Source organism: Suricata suricatta, chromosome 4 (genome assembly GCF_006229205.1).
Source record: "Suricata suricatta isolate VVHF042 chromosome 4, meerkat_22Aug2017_6uvM2_HiC, whole genome shotgun sequence".
Taxonomy (NCBI): domain Eukaryota; kingdom Metazoa; phylum Chordata; class Mammalia; order Carnivora; family Herpestidae; genus Suricata; species Suricata suricatta.
In genome coordinates this window covers 71,221,169-71,248,550 of record NC_043703.1, presented here as the reverse complement: position 1 = coordinate 71,248,550, position 27,382 = coordinate 71,221,169, and the positions used below count along the sequence as shown (strand labels likewise).

At 35.3% G+C, this 27,382-nt stretch overlaps 1 protein-coding gene across 4 annotated transcripts in view; it reads left to right on the top strand.

Moving 5' to 3' along the window:
* PAN3 (poly(A) specific ribonuclease subunit PAN3) overlaps positions 1–27,382 on the top strand; it is a 130,215-nt gene that overhangs the window by 45,181 nt on the left and 57,652 nt on the right. For all 4 annotated transcript variants that reach the window (XM_029936910.1, XM_029936908.1, XM_029936907.1 and 1 more), the window contains one exon: positions 12,957–13,104. In XM_029936910.1, coding sequence (XP_029792770.1) covers positions 12,957–13,104 — 148 coding nt within the window. The remainder of the gene's footprint in view (positions 1–12,956; positions 13,105–27,382) is intronic.

Below are 27,382 nucleotides of genomic sequence, written 5' to 3'. Positions count from 1 at the left end.
CTTTTGCTCTGGGATCCCAGGAGGAAGGAATGGTACATGAGGAAATGTTCTAGGGTCAGTATGTTTGAGAAACCGCAATACAATTTGAGAAATGCTTCTTACTTATTGTTGCTGCTTTTTTTTTTAACTGTTAATTCATCCCTCAGTCCCCCTGTTTTGCTGTTCACTGTCATGACTCTGTTGAAACTTTTTGATAAGGTGACCGAAAGATATCAGTTCTTGCTTGATCTCTCCCTGCTGCATTTACATTGTTGAGACCATTCCTCATTCTCTGAAATTTTGTTCTTTTAGCTCCTAGATTGTCCTTTAATAGTCTGTCTTGAGGACCTCTTGTCTGTTGCCCTGGCCTCAGGAACTCTTCTAAGCTCTTGTCCTTGACTCTTTTCTCATTTACCCCACACCGCGCCCCTTGGGGATCTGCATGACTTCAGCTACTCACTACTCATAGTTGACTTCCAGGTCTATTTTTTTAATCCTCTCTGTCCTCTATACTCACTGTAAATACTAGCTTCTTCACAACATCTTTGTCTACATGGCATGATGCTATGACAATTCGTTATGTCTAAAATGAACATCACATCTTTTTCTTTAAACCTTTTATTCACGCACATCTGTACACACTCATTCACAACTCTATGCTGTCTCTCTTGGTTATTGATGTCACCCAGTTGTGTAACGTGTGAGTTTTTCTTGCCTCTTCCATCTTCCTTATCTGTCATATCATTTGGCCACTAGGGTCTGTTGATTGGGATACTTTGAAATTGTCTAGACACTTTTTTTAAGTTTATTGATTTTGAGAGAGAATCCCAAGCAGGTGCTGTCGGTGTGGAGCCCAACAAAGGGCTTGATCCCATGAACTGTGAGATCATGACCTGAGCTAAAATCAGGAGTCAGACCCCCAACTGACTTACTACTAATTGAGGTTCCCCTGAAATTGTCTTCACTTTTAACATTACTGAGTTACAATTTGTGTCCACCTTTATTTCTTATCTGGACCCTTACTATTGTAGATTAATATTTTCTGGTTTCCTGCTTCTGGTCTTACTTTTAAACCACTACCTGACTGATTATTTCATCTTGTTTCTTATCTTTGTCATCTGTTTTTTGTCATTACAATAAAATCTAGATCTTTCAGAAAGGTATCTTGATGTCTCTCACTGCTGTAGACCTAGTGAACTATTGGGCACCATGCTCTTTCTGCCTCTGCCTTTGAATGTTGTCTTTCAACATTGCTTTGATTGCTGTGCCCTTTTCTCCGTCTTGACTCCGCAAACTGTTCTTTTAGGATTCATTTCAAACATACAAGCTTCTGACCTAAATAGTCAGCATTAAATATTTGTTCACTTTCCCCTAGCACCTACATTGCTCTGATTAAGGTATGTATAACTTGTCCTTAAGACACACTGTAGATACTTAGTACTTTTTGATATGTGGATGTTCTGAACTCTTGGGATTGTGGAGCTGGGTTTGGGATAAATTCTATACCTGTGAAATGCCAGTCTGTGAACTTCTAGACCACAGTGCCTGTGTTTTATATATTTTTCTTCTCCAAGGTGCCTAGCGCATTGCCTAACAGTATCTTCTATGTATTAGCTGTTGGAATAATTGAATAAATGAACCTGGATTAGTGAGTATCTGGTGATTAAGAGTATTTGGCCTGATGTTAGTCCTAAAATTTAATGCTTTCTGCATTTTCTTAGAATGTTTTTTGGTGTGGTTTCATGACAAAATATATCATTGTGGAAAAATGTTCAAAAAATCTTAATATATGTTGAATCTTGTGATTGAATATGGCAGAGTTCTTGGTTATCGAAAGTGCCTCTAAGTAGATTTCTCCTACTCTATAATGTGGCAAGTAGGTTTTAGTATTATATATATATGTATATATATATGTGCATAGATTTAGAAAACAGTTACAGCTATTTAATAATTCTTGACTCTCTGGAATGCTGTATGGTCTTGTTCTCCTGGACTACTCATTAACTGATCTGAAAGGATATTTTTCTCTTTTTATGGAGATTAATTTTTTTTCTAGCTTTCTTGAGATAATTGACACATAAATGAGAGTACTATTGAGAATGAGCTAGGTAATGATTACTGCTCTTGGCAGACTTTGACATATAAATAACTTTCAAGAGGAAGAGGAACACTTCATCTACTTTTGTTTCAAAATGTCTTCTATCCACCGTACACAGATTTTGCTTTTTTTATACATTGATTCTCTTGGTCTCAATTCAAATATTACATATTTTAAGTGAATTCTTGTGTAACATCATGCCATTCCATGATGATGATGATATGCTGAGCAAAGGGAGCTAAGTGGCTTTATGATGAATAATCTTAAACTTTTAAATAATTTTTTAATAAAAATTGTATATACTTAGGGAAATAAATTCAGATACTATAGAGAAGTACAAAGAAGGAAGCAAAAATGTCTCCACTTTCCTCACCATCCAGAGATAACAGCTCTCTTCACATTTTAGTGAGCATGTTTATATCCTTTTATATCCCTGTACACATGCACACCTATGCATTTTCCCTCTTTCCCCTTCTGCTTAGGCATAAGCACACTGTTTTACAGAAACAGCTATTCAGTATAATTGCTGTATTGTAGCCTAATTTTTATTTTATTTTTACTCTGTGGGCATGTTTCCATGGTAAATAAAAATAAATCAATTCACATGATTTTTATGGCTACATGCTCTGGGGGTAACAAATTCCACTTAACTGAATGCCTACTGATAGCTATTTTAGTTACTGCCTTTTTAAAAAAAGCAATCATAAATTTAAAAATTATGTCCAAAACTTAATATGCACAAACTTAGGTGTGCAGAGATTATATGCACATATGTGATTTTCTCAGCTTTAGTTCCTAGGTTAGGGAGTATTAAGGTATGCTTATTTTTCATTTTGATACATATTGTCGAACTGTTCTCAACAATAGTGTTTAGGGTATTACCTATTTATGACAAACTTTGTAAAGGATGAACTAATGAGTATCTTTGGAAATTTACATTCCCGTTGCTTCAAGATGTTATATATAATTACTTTTGCTGAGCTTCTGAAGAATTTTGTTTAACTCTGTCATAGTACAGAACTTATTACTACTTGATTTTCATTTGGTAGGTTCTGATATACTGATGCTACTTTGCTCTAAAGATAGTCAAATTATAAATAGGAGAACTTCTGTTTATTTATTTAGTTTTTTGGAGAACTTCTGTTTAAAACAACACTGAAGTGCATCTCTTGGAAGCATTAGTCATCAGCTTTCTTCCCCAGTCTTCATTAATTTGATTCCGATTTATTTAGAAAATCATATTTCCCCTATTAGGGTGTTTATCAAAGGGCCCAGTTTGCCTCAGAAAAATTTAAAATTGAGATACCAGCCTAATTTCACAATCGTAGTATTTTAGATGTTAACTGTTAACTGACAGGATGAAACTTTGCCAGGATGAAGTTAACCAGGTCAATTTCTGAAATTGAGTATATTTTGATAATAAATATAAATTAACTATATTTGGATGTACTTGAAATAAGGGGAAATAACAACCCATTAAAATTTTAAAAATCTTAATAGAAATGTGAACTTGGAGGTTCTAGTTAGCTATTTGACTTTTCCTTTCCATCTCACCTGGTTCTTCTTTGTCCTGTACTACTTATGAACACTGAAGACTGGTAAAAATAGCTCTGAATAGGGCTTTTTTAATGTTCTTGAGTCTCCTCTGTTTATGCCTTTTTAGATAAAAATTTTCAGGGCAAAATACTTGACAGTTCCTGCCTTTCTCCCTCATTCTCAGTTTCCCTTCTTTTACCTTCCCAAATAATTCACTGTTCTTTGCTTTGCCGGGAACCCCCCCCCCCCCCCCCCCGCCCCCATGTAAATCTTTTGAATTAGTCCCAATGCGGCTCTTTTGTTAACTCCAAATAGGGAACAATAATAGTGAAGATGGCACATTGGAGTAGGTTTTTAGAAAAAGTAGGTAAGGCTAAGATTAATATCAACTTTTTATTTCCTTATTTTTTAAATTGACTTAATTCTGTCAAGAACACTGGAGATTTGACCTGTTCAGTCTAACTGGATTTCATCAGTAAACTCATTAAACAAAACATCCCTTCTCTTCCTTTCTTCCCACTTTCCCTTCCTCTTTTCCTCTTCTTCCTTTTTTCCCCCTCTGCTTTTCTCTTTTTATAGTCTCTTTTATCCTGGCTGAAAAGTAGAAGATGGATTAGAGTTGAGCAAGACTAGAGTCTAGTTGGTCATTGGGATGATGTTGCAGTAAATGTGAGGAGAAGATGATAGTAGTGTAGAGTAGGGCAGTGATGGTGGCATGGGTAGAAATAGTTGAATCTGAGAAATATTTAGGATGTAGAATAGATGTCATGATTTGATGCTTCAAAGATATATACATTATCAAAAGGATAGGCGTGACAATTATCTGTTTGGGAAAGAAATGATATAGAAAGTACAACAAAACTTGAAAAGCCAAGTTAATAGGGCATATTGATTCTAGGCTCTCACCTTCTTGAACTGTGAGAACATAAATTTCTATTGTTTAAGCCAGTCACATATGGCATTTTGTTTTGACTCTAGCGGACTAAGATAGTTGGTGATAAGTTAAATATATGTATTCTAAAACCTAAGGCAACTACTAGAAGAGCAGAGAGTTATAGCTAATAAGCAGAGAGAAGAAATAGAATTTAAAAATCAGTTAATCCCAAAAGAAGACAGAAAAAAGAAAAGGGAAGAAAAAACAAATAGAAAAAATAAAAAAGAAAAGGTAGCAGGATGCTAGATAGCTTTAATAATCACGTTAAACAGCCTAAACATCCCAAAAAGAAAGCAGAGATTTTCAGATTTGATTTTTAAAAAAGAATAAGGTCCAAATATATGAAGCTGACAAAAAAACCTACTTTAGACATAAAGACAAACATATGTTTAAAATTATACTATGCACTAGTCAGAAATGACTAATTGTATGTATTAGTAGTACTATATATCATGTATATTATTGTACACTATAATATATAGTTAGTATAATTATTACAATAGTAATTATAGTAATGATAATATATAACTACATATTATTAGTGTATACGTTCTACATATAGAATATAGTAATACAGTTGGCCCTTGAACTACGTGTGGGTTGGGGTAATAACCTCAATACATTTGAAAATCTGTGTATAACTTTTGACTCCCTCAAAACATTATGACTAGTAGCCTAGTGTATGTAGACTGGAAGCCATACATACCAATAACAAAAAATATGCATGGTACATATATTCCATACTTATTCTTACCGTAAAGTAAGCTTGAGGAAAGAAAATCATAAGAGAAAATACATTGTACAAGTACTATATCAGAAAAAAAATCTATGTGCAAGTGGACCTGCACGGTCTAAACCTATGTTGTTCAAGAGCCAGCTGTATATATAGTATGCTGATGTATGGGGTATGTATAATATAGCTGGGGTGGCTGTACTCATATCAGAACAGAGAATATTATCAGGAACAAAGAGAGCTGTTACATAAAGGGGCAGTTCATTAAGAGCATGGATGTACCACTCTTGAAAATGTTTATGTACCTAATGAAAGAGGGTTAAAATCTGAGACAAAGACTAACAGTTGCAAGGAGAAGTAGACAGTGATAGGGATTTCTGTACTCTGAGTATTAGAAGAGACACAAAATCAGTTAAGATATGGGAGATGTGAATAACTCTATCAGTTTGACGGTTATGGAGCACTCAGCCCCCAAACAACCAAATACATATGAAGTGCACGTAGAACATTGACTAAGACCAATTTCGGGTCATGAAACAAGTCTCAGTAAGTTTAAAAGGATTCGGGTCATACAAATATGTTCTCTCACCACAGTGGGATTAAATTAGAAATCAGTAACAAAGATTTTTGGAGACTAAGTAGTTGGAAGCTGAACTGAAAGTTTAGTACAACTTTGTAATAGTACAACTACTTTGTAACTTTCATTTTGAACTGAATGAAAATGAAGCCATGTTAAAAGTTGTGGGATGCTGCTAACACAGTAATGAGGTAGATTAATAGCATGAAATGCCTAGAGTAGAAAAGAAGAAAAGTTCTAGGTCAAGGACTTCAGCTTCTACTCTAAGAAACTAGAGAAAGAACAAATTCAGCCCAAATTTGACTCCCCCAAAACTAAGTTCATGTCCTAATCCCTGCCTGGACCTTGTGAATTCTACTTTATTTAGAAAAAGAGTCTTTATAGGTATAATTCAGCTTAAGGATTTGGTGATACCATGTTGAATTATTTAAGTGGGCCCTGAACAACGGCAAGTGTCCTGGTTTAGTTGGAGGCAGAGGGAGATTACACACAGGAGAAGGTGATGTGAGGACCGGGACAGAAACAGGTGCTGTGGTACAGGCCAAGGAAGGCCAAAGAAGGCTGGCAGTCACCAGGAGCTAGGAGAGAAGCATGGAATGGATTCTGTTCCCATGCATCTGGAGGGGAGCACCAACAACTTGCTTTTGAACTTCTGGCCTCCAAAAAGTAGAAGAACATACATATCTGTGGTTTTAAGCCATCAAACGTGTGGTAATTTGTTACGGAAGTCACTGGAAACTGGGACATATGTACTAGCAACAAATAATAATAAGTGAACTTTTCAAATTTATGTAATTTATGATAGTGTCAGAAATATAAAATATGGATTAATGTGACAGAAGGTCTGAGGATCTGTACATTGAAAACTTTGAAACATTCCCACAAAGAATTAAAGAAGAGCTAAATAGAGACATATATTATGTTCATGGATCTGAAGATTCATTATTGTTAGGATGTTGATTCTTACCAAATTGATCTATAGATTCGGTTTACTCTCAGTTAAAATTCAGCAGACTATTTAACAGTAATTGCTAAGTTTATCCTCATATTCATATAAAGATGCAAAGAACCAATCAAAACTTAAGAAGAAACCAAAAAGATGCAAGACGTACACTCTCTGACTTCAAGAATTACTGTAAAGCTATAGTAATCAAGGGGGTGTGCTATTGGCATGAAGACAGATTGGTGTCAGTGTAGCATAGTCAAGTCCAGAAATTAACTTTTTGATAAATAGTTGATTTTCAACAAAGTAGCGAAGGCTGTTCAGTGGAGGAAGAATAATCTCTTTAGCAAACAGTGCTGGAATAATTGAGTATGTGCAAAAATGTTAGACTCATATCTCACACTTCATAGAAATGAACTCAGAGTGAATCTTAGACCTAAATGTAAAATATGAAATCATAAAACAAAAGAAAACAGAATATTTGTAACCTTTGTTCAGTTAGGCAGGTATTTCTTAGGTGTAACACTAAATAAATGAAAAAATTTTATAAACTGAACTTGATCATCAACATTTAAGAACCACAGAGAATGAAAAGACAAAGCATAGACCTGGAGAAAATATTCATATAACACATGTCTGACAAAGGATTTCTATCCAGAACTGTCAAATTCCACAATAGAAAACAAAAAAATCCCTAAAAATGGTCAAAAAGTTGAACAGACATTTTACAGTAGAAGATACAGAATGGCAAATAAGTCATTAGGAAATGCAAATTAAAACCACACTGAGATAGTACTACCCACATATTAAAATGTCTAAAATACAAAAATCTGACCAAAGTTCATGTTCCCAAGTATGTAGAACAACTTAATCTCTCCACAAAGTGCTGGTGGATATAATAAGGTAGTACCACTACTTTGTAAAACAGCTTACCAACTAAAAAACATGTTTTTTAAATATTTGTTAATTTTTGAGAGACAGAGAGCAAGCAAGGGAAGGGAAAAGAGGGAGACACCAGAATCCAAAGCAGACTTCGGGCTTGGAGCTGTCAGCACAGGGCCTGATGTGGGGCTCGACTTATGGACCGCCAGATCATGACCTCAGCTGAAGTCAGTCACTTAACCAGCTGAGCCACCCAGGTGCCCAGCAGCTTACCAAGTTTTCAAAAAGGTTATATATACATATACTGTGTGTCCAAGCCATTCACTAATGGGTATTTTTCCATGAGTAATAAAACAGGTCTACACAAAAGACTTGTACATGAGTGTTCTCTTTGTAGCTTTGTTTTTAATAGTCCCAAACTGGAAACACGCTTTGTCCATCAGATTAAAGGATAAACACATTGTGGTGTACTGATATTATTAAATATTAATCAGCAGTAAAAAAAAAAAAGGAATGAAATATTGGTAGAGGCAGTAACATGGATGAATCTTAATGCTGTTGCCAAGTGAAAGAAGCTAGGCAAAAAACCAGTGTATATATAGGCATGTAAGATTCATTCACGTTTAATCTAGAAAATGCAGAGTAATTTATAGTGACAACTGATCTGTGTTTGCCTTGAGGAATGGGAGGGAGGGATTTAAAAGAAGTTTGTGGCAACGTTTGGGTATCATGGATATATTCATTATCTTGATTTGGGTAATTGTTTCCTGGTTTTTACCTATGAGTAGAGTTACCATTTTAAATATGTGCATTTTAGGGGCACCTGGGTGGCTCAGTCAGTTGGTTAAGTGTCTGACTCTTGATTTTGGTGCAGGTGGTGCTCTTAGGGTTCATGGTGGAGTCCGGCTCAAACAGTGCATAGCCTGCTTGAGATTCTGTCTCTCCTCTCTCTTTCTCTGGCCTGCCCCACTTGTGCGTGCTCATCTCTCAGAATAAACAAACAAAAAAATGTGCACTGCACTGTATTTGTATGTCAGTTATATTTAAATAAAGCTGTTAAGGAAAAGTAGGTCATGTTTTGTTCACAGAGTAGAAAGATGACTGATTTAAAAAAGAAAAAGCCATTAAGCCAAGTAAAGCAAGTTGAGCTCATTATAAGGAGTGTATCGTGGAAGGTATTTTATGGGTTTTTATGGCTTTATTATGTGATTTAAAAAAATCTGACCAATATTCAGGAACACTAGTGGTTTCTCATACATCATAACTTTTTCTTCCAGACCTTTTTGATGTATTTGCAATGAAACGTTACAATAAGACTTTGTGTTCTATTTTCATTAAATATAATCTTTTTTTTTTTTTTTACCAAATTTTAAAAACCTATTTTAATGGTTGTACTTCTCATTTTGTTTTGCACTATTTATTAAATTAGTCCCCTTAATTTATGGGACTGATTTATTGTGGTCTTAAAGAAGTGTGCTGTTTATAGTGGAGTCCAGCAGAATATTAAAAATCTGAATTTTGCTTTAAGAGTAACAGTTTCCATGGAATCATATAATAGGAGAAAAGCATAAAATTGTGTTAAACGTGAGTTAGCAATCGGGATGCCTGGGTGGCTCAGTCAGTTGTCCAACTCTTGGTTTGCGCTTCAGGTCGTAATCTCATGGTTTGTGGGTTCAAGCCCCGCTTTGGGTTGGTTTCCTAAGATCAGTGCCAAGCCTGCTTGGTGTCCTCTCCCCTACTCCTCTCCCTGCCCACGGGCCTGTGCTCTCCCCGCCCCGCCCATATACTTAAAAGGAAAAAAAACCCAAGAAACCTGAGTTAGATATCTCATCAGGAAATTACTTCATTTGTTAAAAAGACCTTGTAGATTAGGAAAATACTCTTATCATTTTGGTTGGGTTGGGATGTCTACATTGAAATGTTAATTACTGTTTTATTTAAAATATGATAACAGGGCTGCCTGGGTGGCTCAGTTAGTTTAGCATCTTGATTTCTGTTCTGGTCATTATTTTAGGGTTTGTGAGTTCCAGCCCTGTGTTGAGCTCTGTGCTAATATATTTTAAAACATAATAACAGTTACAACAGTGCTTTTTAAGCTAAAGGTTAGGACTCAATTTAGTCTGTTTTTGTTTAGAGAGTACAGGTAGGGATTACAGGTAAATGTCGGGGGGATGATGTTAGTTTATAAAAAGCACTTGGTTGTTTTTGGCATGAAAGTTGCAGTGTAAATTTAAGTATATGAGATCCTAAAACTATATTTTTATTGATAAATTCTCCTGAAGTAAATGTCTGTTACTTGAATAAAAAATTTTTTTTCAAATGTACATTTAGAGTTAAGGTTTACTAAAAATTAGGATTAAAAAATGAATAAAAATTAGAAATAGAAATTATGAATATAAATATAATTATCTGTATATGAAGAAACAAAGTTGAGATTACAGGAAACATATCTAGATGGTTACATAGAGACTAAGTAAATCATAGGGCAGGGGTTATAAAACCTCTTATTTTCTTTAGCGTGGTTGTGGTTCTAAAACTTATGCAACCAAAGTCCTTGAGTCTCTTTCTAGATACAACCTTCACCTCCTAAAGCTAAAAGAAATTACTTATTTTCTAATGAACAGATATTTCATTTTAATATGATACTGGTTTTAGTTAACCAGTTTTGCCTTTTCAGAAAATTATGTTTTTAAGCTAAAAGTGGGTGCCTATGCTATTTTGTCACTTTATAAAATGCATGTTTATCTTTAACCCCCCAAATTAAAGCCAATTTAAGAATATATCTTTTAATTGTAGTTATTAATTTAACTATAATCATATCATAAAAAGTATTCTCATTATTATACTAATTTTAATTAATACCTGAAATATTTCTGATTGTTCTCTGATCTGGCTATAAGAATTTATATTATTTGTTAATCATAGCTCTGTTCTCGTATTCCTAAATTCTTTGGGTTTTTTTGTGTCATACCTAAATCCTGTGTAATTTTTTTTTCTGCCATTTAAATCCATGTACTTTTTCTCTAATCTCAAATACTTAGAGTTGAATAAAACCAACTCTCAACGCGTCCACTCACAGAAAACACCTTGCCATTTTACATCAGGAGGAAGGAGGGAGGATTTTAGATTTTTCTTTTCACTTCTTAATTAAAATTCACTGTTAGGTATTATTATTATTACTATTATTTTTTTGCGTCTGTGATTCTTGAATCGCTTAAGGTTGCAGTTTAGTGTGCAAATTTTCATGGTTAACATTAATTTAAATAACTTCTATTATAATAGATTTGGAGGCTCTGTCATTTGTTGTAATATTTTATATAGTATTTGGGAATGGTGGAATGACTTTGTCCTTTCCTCCTTTATAAGATCCTTTGAAAGTTGGCTTTAAAATTAATTTAAAATAGGTTTAATTTAGAGAAGCTCAGCTTTGAGATCTGATAGTCTATTATTCATAGTAAATATAAGGTCTAACTGACATGGAAAGTGAGTGATACCTATTTCTCAGGAATACACTACTAAATTTGTTTTGTATGCACATATAATTTTCTTTGTCTGAATTTGCTGTCTCTGAGTTATCTTGTAGTCCTTAAGTGTCTATCTCTTTTAGGCACTCTGGACTCTTTTACCAAGCTACAGATTGCTTTTATCTTGACTCTCATCTTCTAAAATAGATTTAAGATGAACTGAAACACACTGATTTAGCTCTGGAGTGATCCTGTTAGTAGCCATTTGTTCCCTTATGACTGGGATATTAGGAAAATGCATGACTTATTTTCTACCTCAGAAATTAAGGAATTGACCATACTTGAACTTGCCACTATTTTTGAAAACATTAGAGTTTGGAAGTTTTAAAAAATAAAAATAAATATTAAAGTGACAGAAGAGGATTCTTTTTTTCTCTTTGGAAAATATATTTTGGATCAGGACTGATTTTTTTTTTTTTCTTCAGAATTTCATGTCTTAGATGTGGTAGTAAAAGAGGTTTACTCTCTAGTATGTTTTAATTAAGCCCAGATTAACGTATTTTCTACATTTTATCACTTCCCATTTAATGTTAGCTGGCATCTGGCATGTAACTGGTAAACTATCATTTGTCTTAGTTTAAATTTAGGTCAGCTTATTGGCTGCAGTCTTCCAAGTCTAATAATTTGAACTCTAATTTGGCAGCTTAACATGTTCCTAAAGAGTAGGAAAGTTGTTCTTGGGATGTACAGGAGTTAGTCCATCTTCTTATTTCCTGCTTTCTATGGAAATGCAGTTTTACATTCTGATGATCAGTTCTAAAAAATTTTTAAGTGATTAAATTCTTTGCATAATTAAATTCTTAATGATTTGGTGTGTTTTAAACTTAGTTTATATGTACACATAAAATGTGGGCTGAAGTGTGAACTATAGTAAAATATTTCCTTGGCTGACCCTTTTTGAAAGCTGAGATCATTAATGAATCTATTATTATGCTTAGGCATTTAGAACTTTAATCACCATTTCAGAAAAATATTGCGGATATGCATTTGTTCTTTGTGGACAAGATATAGGCCATTTATAAATTTGATACACAGTCTCTTAATGTTTCAGTTCTTAATGCCAAAAGTGCCATGCTGCTTGACTGTATAAAATGTTGCAGCATAGTACAACTGTGAAGAAAATTTTTTTCTGTGTAATCTCATAGTAAAATACTTTAAATATAACAAGTTACATGTGATACTTGTAGGCATTGAAAACATTGGAGCCTCTGGTACATTTTTCTTATATCTGGATTCCTCCCAGGTCTTTCTTGTTCTTAAATGTTTTTCTTGTCTTTACTCTGTTACATAAATTCATGGACCACATTATTGGGGAAATGCCTTAAGTGCTTATAAAAAGGGAAGTGAATAATTTTGGAATAAAGGTGTTTTTGACCTTTATCCTGGTAGAAGTGGTTTAAAGACATTAAACTTGAAACTTGTTGCTCAGTTTTGAGATAGTTTCAACCTTCCACTTCTCTAAAGTATGTTAGGATAGTTTGGTAATAGCGGGTATTTGACAAGGCGAATTTTATATTTTCTGGGTTTAAATTCTGCAAACGAAGTGATTAAAATTCTCAAATTTGATTAGAATATTTCCTTCAAGAAATTTAATTATACCACCCCAAAATATGGAAATAAAAAATGCTATAAATCTTTTCAATAAAATCTTTTACTCAGTAAATAAAGCACTGTGGAATAATGCCTGGTAGATTCAATGTCTTTTTTGGGCTTAAAGTTTGTTAACTTACTATATTTGATTTTTAAATAGACACCAAATCCTACTGCAAGCGAGTTTATTCCTAAAGGAGGATCAACCTCCAGGCTGAGTAACGTGTCCCAGTCAAATATGTCTGCCTTCTCTCAAGTTTTCTCTCACCCATCCGTGGGAAGTCCTGCTGCTGCTGGATTAGCACCAGGTAAGCTGAGTAACTATTTCCAGTGAGTTCCAGAGAGCGTCTGTAAGCACCAGCTGCTATTAGGTTATCCGAACTGCAGTTGTGTACTTGAATGATTCACATTCGGACACATTACGAGTTTTACGTTCTCACTTTTGGCACCATAGATCAAATTTGTAGTTGAGAATTATAAAGCAAAATTTAAATATGAACAAAAGTTGTATATAAGCATGTTTAAAAGCATAGAAATTTAAAGGAGAAAATGGTTTATTATAAAAAGTATCTACTTGGACCATAGTATTTCCCTATTTTTAAAAAATCAGTAATAATACTGTCTCATTCAGAAGCTTCTGTAAATGCATCCGAAATAGAACATTGATATGTATATATGCTTCAAAGTCTTAACTTTTATAGTACATATCTAAAAAATAATTCTGTATCATTCTAAATACAAGTTTAGATGTATTGCCTTTCAGGTGTTTGATTATATATCTATTTGTAGTAATTTAAAATTGGGTAAAGTATCTTAAACAGTAGTAGGAAAGAAATGTATTAGGCATCATTGAGCTAGAGAAAACAATACTTTTTTTCCCCCACATTTACCCGTAATGGCAGAAGAATTTGAACAAATGCACTTATATACCAGGGATCCTGTGGTATAGTTCACAGTGACCCTTTGTGAGCCCTATTTTCTTTGAAGTCCCCTCTTTTATCTTAAAAATTAATGCAAATTTTGCATTGTACTCCGTAGCATAAACATTTACTTTAATATAACAATATGAAAAACTTCTTAGATAAATAACATCATCCCGCCCTACTGCTCTGTACCTTAATTAGGAAACTGAGGTATGGAGAATTATGTTAAATTTATATTAAGTGCTAAGTAGGTGATGCTGTGTCTATAAACTGTTTGAACTGCTCACACAGATTGTTTCTAGAACCTGTACTGGTTAATAGTCACTTAGTCTTGAGTGTTTCAAAACACAGAAACAAAATGAATTATGTATATACTAATGGAAGCTAAAACGACCACCTAGATCAGCCGGGAACTAGTACTGCCTCCAGGACTTAGTCCCGTTAGTAAGATAAATCATTGGTTTCGATACTGTTATTGAGATCAAGGATCTTTTTGAGATGAAGAATGAGAAAAGGTACTGATAACTTTATGGAACAGAGCACCTGGTTTAGCATATAAAGTATCAAGTGTACCTAGAGGCGGAATAACCTTGTGTTGTGGAGGATTTTATCAGTGCCTCCTTCCACCACCTTTTTCTCTCTTGCACTCTTCCTGTCCTGCCCCCGCCCCCCCCCCAACTCCCTTTCCAACCCCCTCCCCTTCACCTGTCCCCTTACCTTTTCTTCTACTTTGGCTCTTTCCAGGTTCAGTTGAATTTGTAAACATTTTCCCTTTTTCCATAGAGAGCAGTGTCAGAATTGAATATCCCTGGTAGCCTAAAAGTTTTACTTGTAAGTAATACGCTACTGTGATTTTTCTCCCATTGAGGTGTGTGCACATTGCTTACATGGGCATAATCTACATGTCAGCTGTACATCTAAAGTTTCTTAAAGATGGTCTAGACTTCCAAGCAGTGTTTATAAAGCATTCCCAAGAATGGTATCCGTATGCTAATCAGAAAACTCAGACTCTTTTAATGAAGTACCAATTATTTTGGCCTAACAACACATCTTCTCTTGTTTCAAAATACATATTTTGTTTACACTTTTGATTAGACTAGTTCAAGCTTGCTATTTAAAATAATAGGCTTTTTAAATATTGGAAGAGTTAAACTCTCAGAGGAAGTTTTAGATCTTAAAAACTTTCAGTTAAAAATTTTATTAATGTTATGGTACTTCTTTAAGCTCTTCAGTGGGTATTAACTTTTGTGTAGGAGGGTGTTTCATTGGTCTCATTTGGGGATCACAGCCTAAATTTAGAATGAAATTAATTAATTTAAAATGTTAAGTTAACTGGGAAACTATGTACTGTTCTATATAGCTCTAACATTAAAAAGGTCATTTTACTTCCTATTAATGAAGGTAATTACTATCTGTAACCATTGGAAATGGGCCAGCATATCATATTAAGCGTGCTCCTGAATACCTATTATTTAAAAATTATTCTTCATTGAAATGAAAGTCAACTAATAAGCTGAAGTATTTTTACAAATACTGGAATCATGAATGGTTTTGTATTTATTATTTCTTCATGTTTTCTCCTTTTAGTTAATGGCTTAACACATTCTGGAGATGAACAAAGTGAAAAAAACTAAGTGTCCCTTCAATGTCTTCCATCACTTCTTCCCCACAAAATGTTATTTTTTTTCAAGGCCTGGGAAAGGTTTTTGGTGTTTCCACTTTAAAGTTATAGAATCAGAAAAGAGGTAGAGTTTATATACTTACCTTAGTGATGATTTAATTTATCTTTAATGCTTCTTGTCTATTATAGATGTAACCTATTAATAATTTTCAGTTCATAAAGTTTCATTTTCTCTTTTATTTCTATTTTAGAAATTATTGCCCTTGAAAATATGTCAAATTACTGGTTTTTCCCCTAAAAAAACATGACACCTTAAAAATTTTGGCACTCATATGTAAACTGCAGCAATGCCATTTTCATTACCTGTGAAAAAATACATGTTTAAGTATATCTTTTGGCCAAAAATATAAGACTGTTTGAGCAAAATTAAGTAGGTAATTAGATTTGAATTTCTTCAAATTAGAAGGAATAAAAACAGGCCTGGAACAGAGTAGATACGGGGTGAAAATGTTTCTTTCTGAAAATGTGTTTTCATCACTTTTAAAACCTGACTTGCATTTTAAAAAAGCTTTAATGTAAGGAGTAAAACTTTATACAAAGTTATTTGAATTTATTCAGAACTAATTAGGTATAAAGGGTATTTAAATTGTTAAAACCTGCAGCACCAGTTAGGCTCCCATCGAACTGCACACACAGCCGTTTCCTCCTGCTTTGAGAGCTCAGGACCTGCAGGCTTGGCTGTGGTGCGCACTTTCACTGAGGACAGTAGCCAGGCGCACTCCAAGTGTCTCCTACGAATAGTCGTGACAGGGGCATTGGGCTATGGTGCTCAACTTGGACTTCACGGTCTTTGAGATCCTTTACAGGTATATGCGTATTTCTTATTTGTAAACATGTGGTTTCCTCTGGTCACAGCATGTATTATCTTCTTGCAGATGCACAACCTTCTGAAAGTTAAGATCCACTGGCTCAACACACACTTAGCAAAATTCATTTCCAGAATGTATTTTAGTAGGAATATTTCAAAAGTAACAGTTAAAGATCTATTTCTTTTCTAGTAGCTCTTGCTTTAGGTTAAGTTTTTGAATAGCCCTTTAGAAGTGAAAATATGACTGTACTAAGTGTATGAAATGATAGTTTATGGTTTAATTTTTTTGTTCCCTGAAAAATAATTTTATTATGAGATCTTACTCGTTTTTTAAATCACAATTTTTCCTGAGTATATTGACTGGATAGTAGACTTAGTAACTAAATCTTGCTCTACTTTAATTGCCTCAATGTTAACTCCAGTCCATTTGAAAGTGATTTTAGGAGAGGTAGCAACAGGAGCACACATTTCTGGGTGGTTTACTGGTACGTCTGGTGGGCTAATGCACAATTGGGAGTCCGGATTTGAGCATCTCTTGATCTGCTTGGTTGTGTGTGGACACTTGGGAGGGACAGAGGGAGTCTTGGATTTGAAAATGCCATCATCGGTTTATCAGTGAGGAAGAGAGCCATGCGTGACTTTCAGTATTTTCAAATAATTCATTTCTTTAAGATGAGGACAGTGCAGAATTTTGGACTGTTAGATATATTATAAATTATTATAGCAAATGTCAGGTGATTGATTTGGGGAGAAGCATTTAATTATTATACTAAAAGTACCATTTTTAAATAATTGTATTTGTTATAAATTTTATTGTAATATTTTTAAAAATCTAAAAGTTTTTAGATCTAGTTTTCTGAAATAATCATTTCTTCTTATATATTCTTGAGGGTGCCAAATTGATGGATAAAGCTAGCTAAATATTGTTTATTTTTTGGCTTGATCAAAGTATGGGGAGGAGAAAGGTGATAGGAAAGGAAAGGGGGAAATTATTAATTTTCATCATTCTTGTTCCAGAATATTAAAATATTAAACATTATATATAATTGTATCAAAAGGTGCTACCTAAAAATATTTATTTTTGTAATGTTGAAAGATTTGAGTAAGATTTTTTTCTTAAAGTTCTATGCTAAAAAGTTATAAAGTTCTGTGATTCATTAGCTCTGGCATTCCTTGTCATGTATGAAGAAAGGGAGGCTTAATTCATTTCATTCATAATAGTCGGTTTTGGAACAATCCAATCCTGGTCCTTGATCTAGGTGTGACCTTTTGGGGTTGATGTGATTTGACTCTGGTGCTTGTTTAGAGGTGACATTCTTGACAGATTATCATCTAGCATCTGCTTTGTCACTTAAAGTAGAAAGGAATTCATTGGCTAAGCAAGGTAGCTCAGTGTACATTTGAAAAGCTTGAATAAAAAAGAGAATTATATTGTATGCTGAACTAAACTCCGGCTTGTCTTTTATCCACTAGTCCTACTTTCTCTGTGTTTAATGGAGTAAATCAAAATCTTTCCCGCATGATAACCTTTTTAGGTATTTCCTTTTTTGGACTAGTTGTATGTGTGTGTCCATATAACTGATCAATTTGTATGACTGAAAAACAAGAGAGAGGGCAAACTGGGATATATTATTAAAAGTAACAAATTGTATAGGTCAGAAATTATGAACTCTTGTAAGTCATTATGGCTGGAACACTACTGTGGATGAAATGAAATCCATAGTATGTCTTCTCAGTTAGCTGTATTACTACTCTGATATCCAGCTAAGAAGTGTGTGTACCTTTGAGAAAATAGGAAACTCTGCTAATAGGTTGAAGCTGTGGTCTTGTCAGTAGTGAATACCTAGGTTCATATTTAAAATTTTGGTGTGTATCTTAGGCTCTCCGTTGAAATCACTGGAGGCATAAAAACATCATAATCTATCATTTTAGACTGTTTTATGTTGTATTCAATGGTATAATTACTGAAAATAAAGTTATAAATATTTATATAATTCTTAAACATCACCATGTTTTATAGAATGTTACTTTGAGTAGGTTTTCCTATAATTATTTTCCAGAAGTCTACTATTAAATGGATTCTTTGGGTCAGTCAAGTTAATTCTACCATGATTTTATTTTGATATTTCAGTCTGAACTGATTTCTCTGGGTTATTTTTATAGTTAATAATAATATAGGTAGTTTAGCATTAAATTATTCTTCTAATTTTCAGAAATATCAGTCTTGATTTCCTAAGCATATTACAAATTCCTTAAGAAGGGCCATGTCAATTCTAATCTAGCACAAATTTAGGCATTTAAATGATGCCTAATAAGTGCTTACTCATTTAAGCCTTATTTTTGTCTTGAGAAAAAAATGTTTTCATTGGTATCTCTTAAATACAGTGAATTTTAATGATTTCATAAACATCTTTGGAAACGTCTTAAAACTACAAATAGTTACAGAGAATATAGATCTGAATGGTCCTATAGGAACAGCAGTGTGCTTGTTGAAAGTTTGACTATGTCAGAACTAGACTCACTTTGTGTTTCAAGGTGCTAAAACCAGTGAAAATAATTATAAGTATTATAATTTTTAAATTGCATGTTTTCCATTTTTTGTAACTACTTTGTTTTTCAGGTATATTCAGCAGAATCACTCAAACCTTTCCAGATTTTCTAATTGGGATTACTTTCTATATTAAAAACTGAAATAAAACTTTATAGTTAAGATCAGGGGTCTCTGAGGTTTTTGCAAAGAGGACCTTTTCATTGTCCTATAATGTTGAGCTCGTCCTAGATGGAAATTGGTTTTTGAATGCATGTATGTGGGTACAGCCGGGGCTGTCCCGGGGACGATTACTAACAGAACTGTAGAACCATAACTGGGTTGGGAGTGCCCGTGGGCCTGTATTCCCTTCTCAGTTGGGAATTTCAAGGAAACTGAGGCGAGACGTTAATGGCGCAGAGAGGGATGTGGCTGCTGCAGCTGGCTTGGAGACCTGTCAGGTAAGGCTAATAGCTACTGGTAGATACCTTCCTCCTGTTTGGGGCATTCCTGGTTAATACCTCCCGTCAGGTTTGAGAGTTCCTGTTGCGGACTTCCTATTGAAGTCTCACACATTGTCAGACTTGCCCTTTACCTGTGGGCTAGGGACTGGATGGAGTGGGCCGGGGGTCCCTTCCACTGGAGGTTCAGTAGTCTGCAACTGCAGCGACATCTCCTGCTGCCCCGCAGCTGCTTTTCCCTGATCATGACTTGCTTGCCTTGAGAACACGGTGCTGGTTGCGGTGTTAGGCACGCATCCTTTGATCCCAGTGCTTTAGCATCTTCATTTCTATAAGAAGATAATATTTGATGATTTTGAAAGTCTTTCTACTGTGAAATTGCATTGTTTTGTGACACGTGGATCTATAGGAAATAGGTACACTAAAAGGAGGCCAAAGTGAACACTGTGATGAGAGAGAGGTAGCAAAAGAGTTTGATTTTTGTACTAGACCTAAAAGGGACTTTTAAAAGGCATTGGACTAAAAGGCATTGGACTTTCCTTCCTTGGTGGAAAATCCCACCAAGCCTGCATTTGTATTGTAGGCAGAGATGAGGGGAGTTTTGTTTCAGTAGTGTAAGATTTGTCTCTGGGGTGAATCAGAGTTTTGGTCATGGTTCTGGATGGACTGAGGCAGAGAGAGCATATACCAGTTAAGTGCTTGAGCACACTCCTAATTCCCAGCTGAGTATAGAAAGTTGGAAGTCGGCCTTTCACACGCCCACACCCCACCCCACCCTTGTCCATTTAATTCAAATAGTTTGAGAGCTCAGGATCATTTCTTCTCTAACCTTTTGGTTCAGTGGTGCGTGTAGGTCCTCAGTGAGGGAAGGAGTGTTTGTGTGAATGAAATGACTGTGCTCTGTGGTCCATGTCTAGTTAGGAGTAGTTCTCTAATTCTATAGGAACGATTTGAGTGGTGGCAGCCTCTTCTTTACCTTGAATTTCTTCTGATTCTTCTCAGCTTGACGAGTCAAATTCATATATGAAAGTCACCTGCTTTCTTATCTTCTTTGCCTTTCAGATGTGCAATTTGAATAGAGCATGTGGGAAGGGTCTTCTTAGAAAAGGAGAGAAATTAAGAGATGTATCTGTTTGAAAACCCCCTGTGCACACATTAACACTAGCAGATACTCAAATGTGGACAGCATGCTTATGCTGATAATGTTCATTAGTTCCTTCGGGTGTTTTAGTCATGAATCTCTTACACATTGATATGTCCGAAATGACTTACTTTCTTATGATTTCATAAATATCTTCCTGTATTTTAGATGTGGTTTCCAGATTTTAGATTGGTATTCCTAAAAGTAGTAACGAGTAGCTAAGGTTTTGTACCTTAAAACAGTACAGATGAGTAGTACAATTATTGTCCCCCAAGCTGCCCTCTCGGCTGTAGTTGCTATGGATTGGAATCTTACTGCCCACTGTTGTGGTGTGGTGGTAGGCTGACCTGCTGAAACAAACAGACCCAAACTGTATGGGCTTCGTATGACAAATATTTATTTCTTGCTTTTCTAATAGTTCAGGGCAGATACTCAGGCTGTCTGAGATGCTCTTTCCCACGTCCTCAGTTAGGCACCCAGATTAAGTGGTTTCTAGGCATCACTCTAGTGAGCTGGGAGAGGAGGAGCATCAGTAGGAAGTTGGTATGGACAAGCCTGGAAATTGTCCCCTGTCCCTCAGGAGACACCAAAATATGGCTGTCCACCAAAATATGAGCTGCTGTTTTTAAGCAGCTGGCTTACAATTACCAGCCAGTCTTTGAATACAAAATTTAACAGTCGATCCTGGTTATCTCCTGTGTATACATTTGCGGGCATCGTCTCATTTGCATCTTTGAGATCTATAAAGAAATTGGCAAAGAATCTGCAATAATTGATTTATTGATAGGAAATGAAGCTTTCTAGCATAATTTTAAGAACTTGAGATTTTCAGCCATTTTTCATGGAAAGACTTCCAAAACTTGTAGTACTTTGTTGCTTCAGATAAAATAGAATTCTTTTTTTGGTGACTGGTGGTCAGCTCTGTGTGCCTCAGTGATTGCACTGAACTAGATAGAATACAATGGACAATCCTTTAGGTATCAGTTTGTAGAGCAGTTTGTTTCAAGTACATAATGACTTCAATTCTTTGCCCTTTCCATTGTGCTCTCACCCCCCCTCCCCCATGTTAGATTATAACTCCTTGAAGTCAAGGCCTTTCTATTGCTCTATGAATCTGTTAAAGTGCCTGAGTTCAGTGCCCTGAATTGACATAATACTCAGGCAAATTTATTTGAACCATTGAGTGAGTTTTTACTGGCTTTTTATTGATGACAGTATGGTGCTGTCATTAGTGTTTCTACCATTAGGATAGTGTTTCTCAAATTTGAGAGTCAATCATGATCCTCCAGAGTGCCTATTAAAACCTAGCCTTGGTGGGGCGCCTGGGTCGGTTAAGTGTCCGACTTCAGCTCAGGTCATGATCTCACAGTTCGTGGGGTCGGGCTGGCAGCTCAGAGCCTGGAGCCTGTCTTTAAATTCTGTGTCTCCCTCTGTCAAAAATAAACGTTAAAAAAAAGTTTAAAGAAAAAAAACTTAGCCTTGCTGAGTCCCATTCCCAGAGTTTCTGATTTTGTAGGTCTGAGGGAGCTGGAGAATTCACTTGTCTAATTGGTTTCCAGGTGATGCTGATATGATCGCTTTTCCTGGGAAGCCATTTCGAGAACCACTGCTCTTAGTGCTCCATGCTGCCTTCTTTCCCTTAGTGTGTGTGAGTGGGAGAGGGGCATGGGGGGAGCGGGAGCGGGAGAGGGAGAGGGAGAGAGAACCCCAAGCAGGCTCCACACTCAGCTCAGCAAGCCCCCGGGCTCCATCTCCTGACCCTGGGATCATGCATGACCTGAGCCAAAATTAAGAGACATCGACTCAGCCACCCAGGCTCCCCTTTTTTCTTATAAACCCTTTCTTCTAATCTGCTGAAGGCTGAGAGTATACACACATTTTTTTGATGCTACTACTTTTTTTTCAAATAAGAAAAGGACTTTGAGGGGAACCTGGGGGACTCAGTGGGTTAAGCATAGGACTCTTGATTTAAGCTGGGGGTCATGATCTCACAGTTTTTGAGATTGAGCCCTGTGTCGAGCTCTGCACTGTTTTCTCTCTCTCTCTCTCCCTCCCTCTCACGCACATGTGCACTCTCTCTCTCTCAAATAAACTTGAAAAGAAACACACTGAGTTAAGGACTTCAGTTGTTGGCCTGTGAATAAGGTATATGGGCTTTAAATTATCCTTTGAGTATAGTTTTGCTTTTCTAGTTCATGACTATGTTCTGGATAACTGAAGTGATCAGATAACTATCCATTGAATTAATTGTTACAGGGGTTACTGAAGCTTATTCAGAATCATAAACACACACACATAAAAAGGCAATAGGGACTTCTCCCACCTTAGTAATGGTAATGGGACAAAAATAATATCTTAATTATTATAATACATCTAATTTTTCATAATACCCATAAAATGAACAGCCTAAGTACCAGGGCTCTTTATTTTTTATTTATTTTTTATTATTATTTTAAAATATTTATTCATTTTTGAGAGAGAGAGAGAGAGAGACAGAGTGTGAGTGGGGGAGGTCAGCTGAGAGAGGAGAGACAGAATCTGAAGTAGGCTCTAGGCTCTGAGCTGTCAGCACAGAGCCAGATATGGGGCTTGAACCTACGAACTATGAGATCATGACCTGAACTGAAGTCTGACACTAACCCCACTGAGCCACCTAGGCGCCCCTTAAATCAGTAATCAAATATCTTTTGTTTACACATTGCACTTTAACATGTATGCTTTTTTAAAGTTTTTTCGTAGAGAGCAACTAAATTGTTATTTATGTTAGAGAAATAAGAGAGTTGCTTATTTATTCAATTACAACATTTCCTTGAAGTCAAACTTCAATTTTTGTTTTAAATTTGGAATTAGTTTTTATTCATTGTGAAGAAACCCAAAGCTAAAATTATATTAACTAACATTGATCTTATTATTGTTGTGAATATCTAGAATTTTTTATAAGCAGACACACTTGTCTTGGAGTAAGTTTCTTGTTTACAAACATTGTAAGCATAACTTACCATTATGAATGAAGAACACCATTTACTCATAGACATTCACTATCACTTGGGAAGAAAATATAGTTCTTTTGATCCAGAAGAGGTAGGTTTGTTATGAAATATTTGTCCTCTTCCCTTGTTGTTTTAACCCTTTGTTTAAATAATCTAAGTGTTACGATTTAAAAGATTGCCACCATTGTAGAGACTAGGGAAGATCCTCCCATTTCCAATCATTTGGCCAGGTTTAGGGACAGGCAGGTCATTGTTCTGTTTCGTCAAATAGGATAGTGATTGAATTAAGTTAGCTTATACCAGATTATGTTACTGTATAGGCTAAAGGGGATAGTTCTTAAAATTACAGGTCAAACGTTAAGAGTGGTTTTTAACAATGTGGATAAGTTATTCACAGTTTTAGAGGTTTAGGTACTATAGTCTACACATTATCAATATTCTAATCATATTTGTCAAATTAATTAATGAAAATCCATGGAAATAAGGCTGTTGATAGAGTTAAGGCTGAAGTTAGGCCAAAGGGATGACCACTGTTTGTTGACATGGGAAACAAAACAAATGTGCAGGTTATGACCTCCATCAAATTTGTAAGAGTATGTAGTTGATGAAACTCGGGTTGAATTCAAAATATGAACTCAACAGGGTTTGCCTAACTTTGGTAAATGAGATTAAATAAATTTTGTCAGGAAGCTGTAGGGTACTTAATAGATTTTTCAGTGCTTTCACCGTTTCTAATAGCCAAGTAGTCCAGATACTTTTTATCACAGGTATATATATAATCAGTTAAAATGAAGTATGATTATGTAAATCACTTGCCAAAATTTTCTAGATGTTAGAAGAAAACCAGAGGTGGAAACTGAGCTATGTTTATTTTGACTTGATCCACATGGCTTCTATTAAAGGTATTTGCATTAGAAAAAATAAAGGGAGTGCCTGGGTGGCTCAGTCGGTTAATCAGCTGATTTCCCTTCAGGTTATGAATGATCTCGCAGTTTATGAGTTAGAGCCCCACATTGGACTCTGTGCTGACAGCTCAGAGCCTGGAGCCAGCTTCAGATTCTGTCTCCCTCTCTCAGCTCCTTTCCTGCTCATGCTCTATTTCTCCCTCTTAAAAATAAATAAACATTAGAAATAATTATAAAGAAGGAAAGCTTTTTGGAGTGTGTTAAAACTTTTTTTGGGGTAATGTAATGAAGAGAAAATATTCATACTTTTCATCAAATATAATTAAAAATTTTTTTTAATGATTTTATTTATTTTTGAGAGATGGAGAGAGCGCAAGCAGGGAGGGTCAGAGAGAGGGAGACATGGAATCTGAAGACGGCTCTAGGCTCTGAGCTAGCTGTCAGCACAGAGCCCAACGCGGGGCTTGAACCCACGAACCGTGAGATCATGACCTGAGCCAAAGCTGGACGCTTAACCGACTGAACCACCCAGGCGCCCCAAATATAATCTTTATACTGAAGTGTTACCGTAATTCAGTAGTTAGAGAAACGTTTTTGTGCCCTTTCTTTATATCTTTTTACAAATAAAAATAATACTGGTTCTTTATATACTTCTTAAAACAATGAATAACAATAAATGTGATGTCTTCATGGTCCTATTCAGATAATTTTTAGTTCAATTTTTTTTTGGATGGAGTTTTTAGAAACAAGATTTTGGTTTCTTGTACTCATTAGTATATTTGAAGGCTTAAGGATGGCAACATAAGCATAGACTCAGGTACACTACAAGTACATGTAGGACATGCAGCTTCGCTACCTTCAATAAAAAATCTGTGAGGGCTGCCTGGTGGCTCAGCCCATTCAGCCTCTGACTCTTGGTTTCAGCTCAGGTCATGATCCCATGGCTCCAGAGATCAGGCCCTGTACCCTGATAGTGTGGAGCCTGCTGGGGATTCTTTCTCTCCTCTCTGCCCCTACCCCACTTGTGTGCATGCTTAGTCGCTGTCTCTCTCTCAAAGAAATAAACAACAACAACAAAATAAGCATCTTTGATATACAAACTTCACTGGGAATTTAATTTCCATAGGCATAAAAACATAATATATACAAATTTAGATCTTATATAAGAATCAGAGTAAGGGGCACTTGGGTGGCTCAGTCTGTTAAGCGTCCGAACTTCAGCTTAGGTCACAATCTCATGGTTCATGAGTTTGAGCCCTGCATCGGGTTCTGTGCGGACAGCTCAGGGCCTGGAGCTTGCTTTGGATTCTGAGTTCCCTCTCTCTGCCCTCTCCCCCCATGCTTGCTCTCTCTCTCTCTCTCTCTTTCTCTCAAAAATAAATATTAAAAATTTTTTTTAAAAAGATTCAGTAAGTTTTTAGGTAAGATACTTATTATTTTGAGTTCTGGCATGAATAATTTTTATCTCCAAAGTTGTTCAAAATACTTTTATTATGTTAGGTGAAAGCTGTAATTTGATAGGAAATAATTTATATATTACATCTAAGGTGAAATCATGCCTCTGTTATTAATATGTAGGTCTGTGAGTGTATGTATTTCTTATCATTTTTATAGAATAAGTTTTTTAGGTTAGGCCCAGTCCAAAACTTTACTCTGAATTTATAGGTTAGAATACTGTTTTCTCCCCCCCCCCTTTTTGAGTAATGTTAACAAATACTTAGAATGCTTATTGTTAAGCTAGAAAATGAGAGTTTAAAACCAGTAATTTTAAATAAGGCAGATTTATTGGTGTAATTGGAAGAATCATAGATAGTAACTTTGGATGGTTACCTTTAGTAATTGTGAAGTAACAGCATTGGGAGAAATTCTGTTAACCTTGCACACCTAAGTTATTGATGGTGAAATCTTAACACAACTTGAATAAAAGACCCTGTAAACAGGGTATAGTTTTCTTTTCTTGTCTGATTTATAGTTCTGTAATAGAGTTTGTGTGTGTGTGTGTGTGTTAAATGCTTATATTTTTTATATTCCATCTTATTCATCTATTACCTCACACAGTATTATTTAAAAATTGGCAATACATTTTAATCTCTTCTATTAGAGAAGCAGGGATTTTTGAGATTTGCTCAATTGCATGGTTTCCTAGTATTTTGGAAATTATGACTATCTCATTCTTGGAATTGTGACTCCTTTTGGAGAAGTATATTGTGTGGCTTGTGTGCATGTTTTTTGTTGCCAATTTGTGGATTGGACATTTTATCTGTTCCTGAAGGAGGACTGAGGGCTGTCTCCGGATGCTGTGAGATCAGGGCAGGAGGTGTGGTGGGGTCTCACCATTTCATTGGCAAAACCCAGATTCATAGTCTTTTTGTCTATCTAGTCTCCTGGATGAAAGCGCTCTCCAGTGTTCTGTATTTGTATAAAAAGAATACATTTGTAATTTAAAACTTTTATCTAATGAGAAGTAATTTATTTCTAATTTTGTGGCATTAAAACTTGGTAAAATTAATAACACATTTTACCAATTTTTTAATTATTGAGAAATGGACACCTAGAGGATTTTTGACTTGAGCCATTCAGACTTAAAAATGCTACTAATTAAAATTGTGTGAAAATTAGCTTGAGTGAGTGTTGATAATTTAAAGATTAATTGAGGATGTGCATTGACACTTCCCAGGGTATTTCTCAAAAACAAAAAAAACATGTGACCAAGACCCATCCTAAACTTGCCATTCCACTTTCTCACTTAGATCCTCACTCCCTTTCCCTCTAGTTTTGCACATGTTTGTTTTTAGACAGCCTGTCTGGCAATTCTGATGTCCCTTCCTGGTTAAGAACCATGGAGAAACACTAGTCTTACAGTGAGGTAGAGCAGGACTTTTTCTTCCCTCAGATACTTTGAGACTCATATATTTATAATTAAAATAAAATATTGTCTTAAGTTATCAGTTTTTGGAATTTTGGTATTATTATGGAAGTATTATCTGTGTGCATACGAATTTATGCTTTTTATAATGTTGTACATTATAGGTTGCAAGAATCCTAAACTGCCTCATTCATTTCTCCTGCTTTGTTTCCCTCTTAAGCTAGCTAAGCCATTTCAGAATCTCTTAATTATGTAGGAGAATACCTCCTTACTTCTCTTGGCAC